This window comes from Sardina pilchardus, chromosome 23, assembly GCF_963854185.1.
Source record: "Sardina pilchardus chromosome 23, fSarPil1.1, whole genome shotgun sequence".
Lineage (NCBI taxonomy): Eukaryota > Metazoa > Chordata > Actinopteri > Clupeiformes > Clupeidae > Sardina > Sardina pilchardus.
In genome coordinates, this window is record NC_085016.1 from 18,062,694 (window position 1) to 18,075,280 (window position 12,587).

The 12,587-nt window shown below is 44.1% G+C and overlaps 2 protein-coding genes across 4 annotated transcripts in view; one reads left to right on the forward strand and one right to left on the reverse strand.

Moving 5' to 3' along the window:
* Nucleotides 1-2,716, reverse strand: part of epb41l4a (erythrocyte membrane protein band 4.1 like 4A) — a 44,873-nt gene extending 42,157 nt beyond the window's left edge. For both annotated transcript variants that reach the window (XM_062528049.1, XM_062528050.1), the window contains exons 1-2: nt 2,300-2,716; nt 1,904-2,049 (exon numbers count right to left, since the gene is read on the reverse strand). In XM_062528049.1, coding sequence (XP_062384033.1) covers nt 1,904-2,002 — 99 coding nt within the window. In that variant the 5' untranslated portion in view covers nt 2,003-2,049; nt 2,300-2,716. The remainder of the gene's footprint in view (nt 1-1,903; nt 2,050-2,299) is intronic.
* A 1,805-nt stretch (nt 2,717-4,521) lies between these two features.
* apc (APC regulator of WNT signaling pathway) overlaps nt 4,522-12,587 on the forward strand; it is a 36,468-nt gene continuing 28,402 nt past the window's right edge. For both annotated transcript variants that reach the window (XM_062527196.1, XM_062527197.1), the window contains exon 1: nt 4,522-4,722. The gene's annotated coding sequence lies outside the window, so the exon portion shown is untranslated. The remainder of the gene's footprint in view (nt 4,723-12,587) is intronic.

Sequence of the window (12,587 nt, forward strand, 5' to 3'; positions counted from 1 at the left end):
TCCCTAGTGACATCTACATGCCCAATTCACACACTTTCAGCCTCATAATCTCTGGGCTCCCAAGTAAATAAATATAAAAAGAATTCCCAAATCCCAAAATCAATGTCCTTTTCATCTTTCTGTTTCCTCATACTACACGTCAGAGATTTTTGGCTGAGGTTGCGGCGGTTCTCAGATAATGTGCCCCGAAAACGTGCTGCCCCATAAAAACAGTAAATCTTATCTAATCACCACTGGAGTGGGCCGGGTGGCTAGTGCAAATAGGATCACAAGCAGGATTAATTCTCACTTGTTTATTCAACATCACCCGACAACTCTAAGAACTCCTGGGAAAATGTTCATGCCTTCTGAAATCCTGCCTACTGCAACAGCTGACACGGAATTTCCTCGTTGTTTTCTTCTCTGAATGGCACCTTGAATACACCCTCAAAATCTAAGAGGAGGAACCCAGTATGTTCAAGTATCACAGAAACCATCACAGTGACTAGACCTGACAAGAGAGCACATCACAGAATAAACTATACTAACAAATAAATCTATGTCTGCTTGTCGGACCATCAAATAGACTTTGAAATGGGTGCTCTTGATGGTGTTTGTGTGTTCTTAACCTTGTTGATCCTAAACTAAACTCCAGTGGGAAGTTTCAGATGGACTTGTCTTTTACTCTTTAAAGAACCATGTTGATTACACAAAAACGAGTGAAGATGAATACCCTGCCATGTTTTCTTTCACAACAACGGTCACACTCACACTCACACACACACACACACACACACACACACACACACACACACACACACACACACACATATCCATGGAGCTGCAATGAGCTCAGAGAAGTTGCCCAGTGGCCCACCTGTGCTGCCATTGACTCCTCTGTAACCATTAAAAACGGATGAGCAACTTGATCTCTCCTGCCTCCAGTTCTAAAGGCACAGTGCCGCGCAACGAAGAATCTCTGAGGTTTCATACTTTTGTGTTAGTGCGTGTGTGTGAGTGTGTGCGTGTGTGTGCGTGTCTGTGTGTGTGTGTGTGTGTGTGTGTGTGTGTGTGTGTGTGTGTGCGCGCGCGTGTGTGTATAAAAGGGTGTGCTACAGTATATCTGTATAGTGTGTTTATAAATACCTGTTAATGTGTGTGTGTGAAGATAGGTAGGCACAGTACAAAACATAGACCCTTGGAAGATTCAGGGAGCTCTAATATGCTCTTTTACAAGCTATTTCATCACCGTTCATAGCACTCACTGTACTCTCACCCCCTCTTTCAGAATTGTTCTTAAATCAAGAGATGTACAAACATTCGACTAAATACAAATAAAGGTATGCAACACCAGTTAATGAAACTTAAGTCAAATCAGTTGGCTATTGTATTGAGTGTGCGTGATGCTGACAGGACTTGATGTTGCCCCGAGGTGGAGAAAGGAGAGAAGAGACACTTCTGATATTGATACATTCAGTCTTTGTTCCACACACGAGGAAGAATTCTAGGCATGTATTCCAACCGTGCCTCTGAGGGAAGATCACTAGTTGCTGTAATGCCACTTTACTCAGATGCATATTTGGGAGAAGTTAAAAGAGTCAAGAGTAGCGAAAAGAAGCTTGCAGTGACTTACAAAAGCCTTACTAAATTGTGCATTCCTAATATAGGATCTTAGTCAGATACGTCCACAGGGGCCAATTCATCGTGGATGTATGTGAGAAAAACGAAATATAATCTTCCTAATTTATTTAAATCAGATAATCGGATTGATAACATTCCAGTTAGTTATTTGCAATAGCCTATCTCATCCATTTCCCACAATCTCTTCTCGGAACACAATCCATAAAATATCATCAGAGCTCCTGGTTCGAACACATTGGATTGAAACAATTATAGAAAGGGTGAACCAGTATCACTGCCTTACCTTGATTCCTTGTTGCTGAGTGGTCAGTGCAAGTTTCGTTTCGTCCAAGAGGAGCACTTCGCAATAAAACTCCTCTTGGACCGCACAGAAGCAACTCATCTCCGGTTTTGACAAGCGAGCCACGCAAGTTGCAGATATCTCAGCTCCTACAAAACGGATGTTACGGGTTAAAACACTTTGCAGATTGAGATGAAGCCTAGGCTATTCACTCATTTATTCTGCGTGCGTAACAGGAATCACTGGGACCACACGCCCAGTTAGCGAAAACAGTGAAGTGCTTATCAATGCAATACGGCCTAAACATGTTTTATCGGCATAACATAGCATCCTCAAAATAAATAATAAATGATAGCTCATAACATAGATTCATCGGCATTTTCAACGTCTGTTCATCACCTTAGTTGTGGTCGAAATAAGAGTCGCCTTTGTCACAGTTCTTCAACCACGATGTCTTCATTTGGGATGGAAGTGCCTACTGTTGGAAACAAGTGTCTGACACATGTTATCTGACCGGGGAAACTAATAAGGCTACAGCATAGCCTATGCTGCACTGCGTCCAAAATTGATTACTTTTGTTTTTGATATCCTAGCTCTGTGTCCAGTTGGCACATGGATAGTGCGTTTTTCTCTACTTTCCAAAGGAAACTTTTATTCTTCACGCTTCCTGATGCCCCACAAAATCCTTTTGAGATAATATTCCCGAAAATATGTAGTATCTTCGGCATTTAAGATGTCCTCCGAACAGAGAAAAAGTAACACATCTCTGGACCAAAACCTGTCGGCGGAGTTAGTTCTTTCTATCCAGCAGTGCACCGTGCGTTGCTAGGGAGCTGGCTGTGTGTCGCCACCACAGTTGCCTTCAGCCTTCAGTCCAGTGACTCCGCCCTCACCATCTCCCCAGTTCGGAACCGGACCAGTAGCACCATGCTACGTTTCTGCCACCTGTCGGAGGAAAAATATCTAGGCTATGATAAATTTGCGATCTGTTCAAATATCATTTAGTCCGCAATCTCCCTATCTGACTCTCTTTCACTCGAAAGACACGTCTGGTCATTTAATTAAAAATATGTAATTAAACCGTGTTGTTCATTAATCATTGACTCACTCATATCTCTGAAGACTTCTGTCTCTCCACCACCAGACAAGTAACCAGACTCTTGACATCTCCAATATCGTCTCCAATAACCTTATCTGGTATTGTACTGACCTCTGGCGTTCACATTCATACATTTCTTTCAAGTGGTGATTCATTTTAGTCCAGCAGAGGGAATCAAATTTTGCATCAATTTAAGGTCAAAAGAGTAAAGAAAACCCCGTTTTATTTCCGTACGACGTCCTTAAGCCTACTTTGGACCGGAAAGCTTAATTATTTTCGAAATTCCATTGTTCAAGCCCCTAATGTTCATGCCTGGTTCTACAGCAGATCAAAGCAAGCTTAGGCCTACAAATATAAAAATGAAAGGTACCTACCATCTGCAGTATTCCTAATGATAACAGGTGCCATTGTGCACTCTCCTACATGTGTCATAGCAATAAAGGCGGGCACTGGGCAGATTGACAGATGCCAAATTGCAATAATAGTAGTAGTAATAATAAGCAATAATACAAAACAATATTATTAAATTTATAATTATAATGGGTACTTTGGGGTTAACTGTAACCATTTTTGAGGCCGTTTAAAACGTGCATCAAATCACACAATTTGGTCGTTTTGGGTGTCGTAGCGTGTAATAAAGGTCGTCAACAATCAAATTGACTACTTTTAAGAGTTTAAGAGGAGAGTTTTTGGTTTTCTTCTAGCTTGGGTAAGCAGGAGGATAGAATTTAGCAATTGCTGCCAACATAGGCTAGCCTACTGTCAAAAACATCCTTGTGTGCGGATGACGGTCTGATTCAAGCAGGAGGGTAGAATTTGGCGAATTTGGCGGCAGCTGCTGCCAAAATACTGTGGGGGAAAAACATCCTTGCGGTTTTGACACCACATAATAAACTCAACAAGGTAGCCCAGGTGCTGGCGAGCCGTACCTCTGCGGACCTGGTTTCTCCACACTATACTTTTGCCCCGGCCGCAATCGCTGCCAATCCTTCTTCTCCTCCTCTTCAGATGAAGAAATAAAAAAGAACGAGTTGATTTGACAATTACAACTTTTCTTACAATCCCTCCAACAGGCCACCGCCAACAAGACAGGCTCAGCAGCCTCATAGCCTACTGTAGCCTACTGTGTTGCTACGGGACCCGACGTCAGCGGATAGGCTACTATGAGCGCGATTGGCAAGACAACTAGAAATTCTTCTTTTAAACTCTTAAAACGAATGAAAAAAGTAGTCAGTTTGATCGTCGACAACCTTTATTACAACCCACGACACCCAAAACGACCACATTGTGTGATTTGGTGCGTTTTCAACAGCCTCAGAAAATGGTTACAGTTAACCCCAAAGTACCTTATAATGTATGCTATTCTTTTTTTGCAGTGAGAGTGTGGCGTATATGGGCACAATATGGGCACATTGCCTATGGCAGTGCGCGCGCGACCTGGGCTCCTGGACGCAGCTTCCGCATATGAGCACCAAGCATGCGCGCGAGCCCACGGAACACACAACATGGCGTAACAGGGGAGGTAGACGCCGTCCGAGGGAGAAAAAAAATCGGTGGGAGACACAAAAGAAAAAGTTTGTTGGCATCTTCAAGAGCTGATTAAGTTTTTAAGGAGATACATGGCTCCTTAGTCCTTACGACCAGTAAAGTTTTCCACTGGTCAGAGACCCTCTGAGAGCAAGAGACGGAACAACTTGAAAAGGAAGGCGAATGTTTTGTGCAGGTAAGAATTTACCTAATGTTACAGTGTTAAGCGATCGAGCAAGCTACTACAAGGATAGTCCGAGCGAGCTAGCCCAGCTCTTGGCTACCCCCTTGTTTACAAGACATTGGACTGACATACTCGTGTCTCCAACCAAAAATGAGCACTTCTGGTATAATTACAAGCTCCGGTAAACTATTTTAGGGAAAGTGGTATGGCACTGAGCTGGCGCTAAGTTATCTAGCAAAGCAAGTACGTTAACTTAGCACATCCAGCAGCAGCTATATCTGGAACGCAGACAGTCCTAGGGACGCCACTTTGGCCAGCTTCCCGTGGTTGTGGAAACTTGAACATTAACGTTAGCTAGCTGGCTAACTAGCAAGCAAGAAAGGCAGTGTTGTCATTGAAAATAAGAGAACGTAGTACCATGCTCTCTTTCTCACCCAAACAATAGGGTCGATGGTTGTGAGAATAATAGGCCTGTTATAAGTTCGAGAGTCGGTTGATATTGTTCTCAGCGGACCATCTCCTCGGTAGTAGCATACGTCCGTACAGATTGAACAGAGGATTTGTGGCAACAATGTAACAATCTACTGTTGCTGTTAGCTCGCTAAGCAAGGTATGTAGCAATATTCTCAACTTTGTATCAACATGACTGTTTCATCGTGAGTGTTCTGCGATTGTTACCAGTTTTCACTCTATTCTAGTTAAACGGTACCCTAGTTATCTCGAAATCTCGAAACAGGAGGCTACTTAGAGTTGCAGTGGATTTTGAGATGTACAATTCCTGCCCAGTAACTAAATTAAGCTATTAGGTTGTTAGTAGTTTGGTGTGCTTTGAATGTAGATGCCACTTTAGTAGACACATTCTGTCCAAGAGCCTCAGACGCTACTGCATATAGGCTACTTGAATCCCTCAGGGAAGACACACACACACACACACACACTTACACTCTGCACAAGGAAAGCTGCCTTTTGGCCTTATTTGGATTGATTTGTTTGTTTAGAACTTTTTGCAAGACACTTGAATGACAAGTGCCATTTGGGTTTGACAAATGTTAGTGACAGGATTTATGCCTTTCCAGGTGTAGCCTAATTCTTTAAGTATGTTGACTTTCTTGTAGGACACACAGAATTTAGGCTTTGTAGAGATCGGTTAAGCTTCCTGGATTTGGCTGTGATGATAACCGTGATTCACTGATGAACAGCTGTTAAGGCGCAGAAGGTGCTCACCTTTTTAATCTCTTAGTATCTCGGTTAGTGAGGTTAACACGGCTCATGCAGACCATGTCTCTGTCAGCCGTCTTAATTAAAGACAGGTTTACCTGTAGGTAAACGAGTGTGATGGTTCCTATCTCTCTCCTGCTCCATGTCTGTCACTGGCGATGAAGTCCTGTTGTGCTAGGATTGAAGGCCAACGCATTACCTCTGTTTTAGTAGGTCGTGGAATGAGTGCTGTACTGGAAGGCTGGCAGACACACTCTGCCAGTGGAATAAGCAGAATTGCACAGGTAGTGTATGCTGAGCTTACAGTTTTGCTCTGGGGTTAAATAATTAACGATTGTGAGAAGGTTGTGAACTTTTTGGGGAATTTTGAGAAATCATGTGCTTGCCCAGTAGATGGAGATGCATTCCTCCCTTGTTTAGATTGGTGTTTTTAATCACGTCAGATATTTTTGGCTGTGATGGTTACGACTTTGTGTTTTGAAATACATTATTCTGAATTAGGTGTGCTGTTATCCACGTGTTTTCATCTTTAGGGGCATTTTAATTATCTTGCTTAGCTTGGTGAATTTTAGTTGCAGGCCTGAGAGTTCAAATGTGGGCTTTGAACTCTTCAGCAGCTGATTGAGTCATCTTGGTGTCATAAGTTTTGCCTATATTTTTGAACAGGTTACAACAACTCCCACCTCCGGGAAATTTGGAAGCACCTGCTTTTGTTGATTGTTGAAGAATTGGTTCACTGGTTGAAAATGAAAGCGCTTCCGTTATTCAATCCAACCGCATGTCCATAATTTCAGTGTAGTGCACAGGGAGGAAAGCCTTTAAAAAGACAGGATGGACTTTAGTAGTAATAAGAGATAGCTGGCCAATGCAGTCATATAGTGGTGACACTTGCGATCTGTTTCCTGGTTTCATTTCAAACGCTAGGTCAAATTCAATGACTTGCCCAGTACTTTCCATTCCTATGATAGTTTTGGGGTCTTTCAAGAGGAGTCTAAAGGCATATCTGCTCAACATGCACTTAGTTTATTAAGCGCTTATGGGTTCAAGGGTAAAGGGTTATGGTTTGTATTGGCTAGTAATGTTTATCTTCAGTAGGTTGTTGATTGAATTGACACTGTTGTTTATCATTGCTATTTTCCTTAATGTAACCTTACCATGCACTTGTAATTGTTATTATATGATTGAATAGTAAGACATTTTGGTTTATTTGCTATTCTCCTTAACTTTATTAGGCTATTTATTGAATTGGCATTGTTGTTTATCATTGCTATTCTCCCTAATGAAGTCTGATCAACTTGTCCACTGTTAAATGTAACTATTGTATTGTGTTTATTTTATGTTGCTTTGGACAAAAGCGTCTGCCAAATCCCATAGCCATGACCATTTCATAAATGGACACCTAATAGGTTCTACATGTTGGATTTAATGAAGTTTACATTCTTAGTGATTTTGCTTCATTGTGCTTCTCAAGGTAGTTCTGGGCGTTTATCATATTTTGATGGAATCATGTGTGTTCTATGAATTCACCTAAGGGAGGAGTACATTTGCCACACAATTCTGTCTTTATTCAAAACTCAAAAACTGACTAGAATATGCAAAATGCCCGTGATTAACTTGCATTTTCTGAGAATTCTGCCTTGTTCAGGTGAACATGAAAGGGCATTGCATGATATGCTCATAAGGCACACTAACATTCAGACAGCAAGCTATCTTTTGTCTGAATCTATTATCATTGTTGGTGGGGTATTGAGACAGTGGTTGTCCTTGTACGATTGAAATCTTGTCCAGTGTACATCCATCTGTATCCTACAATGTCTAATATGTATCCTACATTACAGTATCCTTATGTATCCTACATAACTTGTCAGTTATGTCACATATTTTTGTCTGAGTCCTTCATCATACCTGTACGACTCTTCTCTGATACCTCATATAGCTGCAGGCTTAAACCTGCAACTAGGCCTATAACCTCCACTAATGCTGTAATCTGTGGAAGTGCTCTCTCCAAATGAGATGGGCTTCCGATCTAAATGATATTTAATGGATGTTTTGCAACCTATTTTGGCTGGATCTGCTGTTCTCTTTGAGCCAGCCTTGAGTCCAGAGTTTTCCCACCAGTGAGGAGAATGTGTGAGCAGAGGCACAGGGAAGGACAGAGAACTGGCCAAAAAGAGTCCTTGCCAATGTCTTTCACCACCCCCCCACACCCCCAACTCATTTGCATTAAAAAACAACATTCAGAATTGCTGTTTCCACATCCCGGATACAGGCTATCCATTCAAACCCCCCATCTCTTTGGGAATCACCAGCAGTGGGACTGTGTATGATATAGGCTAAGCCTTAAACAAGAACTCTTTCACATAACCCTGTTTTATCCTTAAGTGAGTTAGGAAAATTCTTTGGGCCTGTTAATGAGTCGCTGGGAGAGGGAGGAATTCATCAGGACGTCCTCAGTTCCCTTGTTGAAAGCAGAAGAGTAATGACTTGAATCAATATCTGATTTATTAAGTGTGAATAGCGTTGCTATCGGGTGTAGTATCTTCGTCACCTTCAATTGCACTGACTCGTCCATGACGAGAGAGCTGAGCAAAGCAGAGGCTAGCCCAAGCAATATTATGCTGTTTTGTTTTTGTTGGCAAGTTGATTTCATAACAGCAAATTAATTTTGATGGTCTATTAGGTGATGAGATGACACTGATCAATCACACTAACCATGGCTTTGACTCTGTTGCAATGCTGCAAGAGTTTGCTTTCATCTTAAAAGTAGATGACGTTGTCGATGTTGTAAGGACGTGAACAATGTCAATATTGCATTTATGCTTGAAAGCTTGACTGTGCTTTCTCTCCTTTTTTCTGTTGAATCATACGGGCTGTTTGCCACGAGCTGCTGTTTTCATCTGCGTCACCATATTGTTCCTCTACCTGGTGATGGATGAAGGTGCTGCAGGCCTGTGCGTCTCAGCATGACCTTACTGCAGTGGGCAAATAACATTGGGAGTAACCACAAGAAAGCACTGAAACTGCATTATGCAGTGAGGCAGACCTCTTCAGAGGTAAACATAATAGGCAGGACTAGAAAATGAATCCAAAGACTGCACAGTCACTGTGTATTTTACAGTGTTCGGGATGTCTTTTATGAGCTTTGTACAGATTCATTGATAGAATTTCCATGGTTTGCATATTTTTGTGCATTTATGTAGAGACCCAAAAGTCTTGATGATGTTTCCTGGCATGCATGATCAATAACATGAGAACTACATTTTAACATTCATGCACATGCAACATGGTAGATTTTACTGAGCTGGTGTGAGTGTGGATCAGCTGATCATCACACCCATATGCTCCTGACTGTCGGGGTGGTGTTGAAAAACCGCATTGTCTGAAAGCCTAACTTCCTGCCTGCTGTCACAAGGTTAATGTGACTGTGTCTTATCAAGTTGGGAAAGATCTTGCAAGAAAAATCCCACTCTTCTTTGTTTTGCCTTTGGTATTGTGGGTCATGTGAAGATTAACAGGGTCGACGTCTGTAAAGTGGGTGGGGTGGTCTGCTTTGCCCCAGTCTTGTTTTATACTTTATGGGTGAGGTCATTTTTTTCCCCCTTCCCCCCCCTTTGGGCATGTGTGTGCAGGGCTCTCGTTAAGTTTGAATATGAAATTCGGGCATTGACTTGATCTCTGAGCCTTCTCTGTTGGTGGTCTGACCTTCCGGCATTCTGACCTGCTGCCTCCACCCAACCAGCGCCTCCCTCCCCTCATCTATATGCTCTGTGCGAGAGAAAGGGGGGCGGGGGCGGGGGGAGGGTGGGGGGGGGGGGCTCCTGCCCGGCCCTCTGTCTCCCATCTCACCCCTCCCTTGGCCCCCCTAGAGCTGAAATGAGCTGAGGGAAGCAGCTGGGTACCGGTTTGGAAGCAGGCCAGCCAGCGTCAGCCACTGCACCACCGGCCCGACTTCCTCCTCCTCCGATTGGCCACTGTCTGCACCATGTGACCGGGCAGGCAGGGATGTGCTGTTGCGACTGACACAGTTGAGGGGGAGATGGGATGGAGGCTGTCACTGGTACCGTCATGGGGTAGGCTGTGTGTTTTCTCTCCTTTTTTCACCCCTCATTGCGTGTTTAAAAAAAAAAAAAATGGGGGCACAAAAACCGAGGCGCGAGGTTTTTTTGTGCTTTGTCTCTGGGTGTGGATTAGGCTGCCGGTCTGGGGAACGGGAGGAATAATGGTGTGTTTGTGTGAAAAGAGAGGCGCTGCGGATAAGCCTTTTGTTTTGATGGTTGGCTGGTGAGAAGAGAAGAGAAGAGAGCAGAGTAGAGTGAGAGATGGGGAGGGTGCATGTTTGTGTCTATGTGTGTGTGTGTGTGGAGGAGGGGGATGTGCATGGATCTGATGGCTTCTTTCTTTTGCTTCATCATTCGTGAGCCGTGTGAAGGCTGCACAAAAAAAAGGGCGGCATTGTTGCAGCAAAGGAGCAGTGCAAGGGCAAGACGAAGAAAAGCTGCCATCGAGGCATAGGAGAGCAAAAGCAAATGGTAGTCAGGCTGCGTGAGCGCTGATGTCCTCGTTAAAGATGGAGGAGGGAGAGGGGCTGGTCCTCAGGCTTGACGCTGTCTGGTTTTCAACCGGTGATGCTCAGACAAAAGCAGATGTGTCATGGTGGCCACGGTGACCGAGTGAGCGTCTCCGCGGGTAACGGTGGGGGGAGAGAGGCGGCACATTGTGTCGGCTGGGCTGGTGGACGAGATCGTTAGTCGCCAGCGTGAATAGTCGAGCTGAAGGGAGCTCAGGCAGTGGGGGCTAAATTGAGGGGAAAAAAGCTGCCCACTGTGCCATTGTGGAGTGGAGAAGGTCAGTGGTGTGTTACCTAGAAGCAGCTGACTGCAGGGCTTTTCAGCCTCGGGCAAAACTGGGTGAGGTGGAAGACACACACACCTCACACCTACTCCCACCACCTCCCCTACACACATAGAATAGTATACACTGCCGCACTGGCAAAGTCATGACCACACAAAAGCTCACCATTTTTTTGTGTGTGCAGGAAGATGGGGAGATGATGGATTTGGGTGATTGAAGGTTGGAGAAACATTAGCATTTGCCAGTAGAAAATCACATTGTTGTTGTGATGACGACGGCAACGTGATGGCATAGCAGGTTTTGGAAGAAAGAGGAAAGAGGGTTTTTTTTTTTGGTGTTGCCATTTCTGGGAACCTTAATGTAATATTCATAAGGCAGCCCTGCACCCCTCCTCTCTCTCAGTCTGTCTTTCAGACCCTATCTCCTTCCCCCTTCTTCCCACCTCTAAGCCTTATTTTGCCATAGGCTAAATGTAGTGAATTTGAATGGGTGACTGCTGGCAGTGCCATCGCGCAAGTTGTCTCATCTTTATCTAGAAGCGGTTCACATTTTCTGCATTTCCCAGGTTAACGATTTACCAGCGTTGTTGCTGCAATGTATTTGTATACAGTTCTTTCAGTAGGCAGATATCAAAGCTGAATACTGAGTGTGTGTGTCTGTGTGTGTGTGACTGTGTGTGAGAGAGTGTGGTCGTTGAAAAGGTATTGATTTGTCAGGAATTGCCTGCTATGTACATTGTGGATTTGAACCTTGCAGCAATGAAATTATGTTGCACACTGACGTAATTGAAAATGTGATTGTGAAAATATGCGTGGATTGATGCAATTGTTAATGTAGTTATGCGGGAACCTGGAGTCTCTGCTTACTGTATGAAACTGTAATGATATTACCCATGCCTAAATTTAGCCCAGGCTCACAAACATGGCCGTGTTCATAGCTGGAGCGGCTTCTGTTCTGTGTGCAGTGGCACAGTTCCTGTAGCATTACCCTACATTTTATACTAGCCGCACACTATCCCTGGGCTTGAACAATGTGTGCATGCATGGAGCCCAAATTCGGGATGCACCATGAAAATGGCGGGCCTTATTAAGCACTGGTGCATAATGGTGGACATTAGCAACAGCCGTCCATCTCATCTGTGGGGCGGGGAGAGGGGGGAAGAAATCAGGCCGAGGGAGGAAGGCACTCCAGGGCAGTTTAATCAGATTTCCGCAATTCCTTTCCAAAGTCTTCGCAGCACTCTTCCTTCCCCTCTCCGTCCGCAGCGTGCATCCGCGTGTGAGTTTCCAGCGTCCCCGGTGGCGTGGCTTTTCACGGTCAGTCGTGTACAATGGCAGTGGTATGCCACCCGACTGCTCTGGATCCGGAGCCCTTCACAATAACCCAGATGAGGAGTGGGGATTATTGATTGGGGTCATGCAGTTAAATTAGCTGTGCCAAATTGAGTTTTTGTTTTTACGACTAACTCCAGCACAATCATGCTTTTGTTAGCCTGGTTGTAGACATCCTGATAAATTACATCAAAGTGCACAAACTAATATGTTAGTTTAGGACCCTGACCCATTCCCCCGCCCTTCTGGATAACCAGGTCATACCGAAGGTGCCCCCCCCCCCCCCCCCCCCCCGAGTGAAAAGCTGAGATTTATTTCCCTGATTATTGATTCGAAAGGGTCATGGATAATTTAGGCCTCAATGCTATCAAAGCTCTTTCAGTCAATATCCAATGCTATTAAAGCCCTTTCGGTCAACGTCCATAGCTGTAATGAGTTGAATTCAGAGCTCCTAGAGGATGTCACAGACGAGAGGGC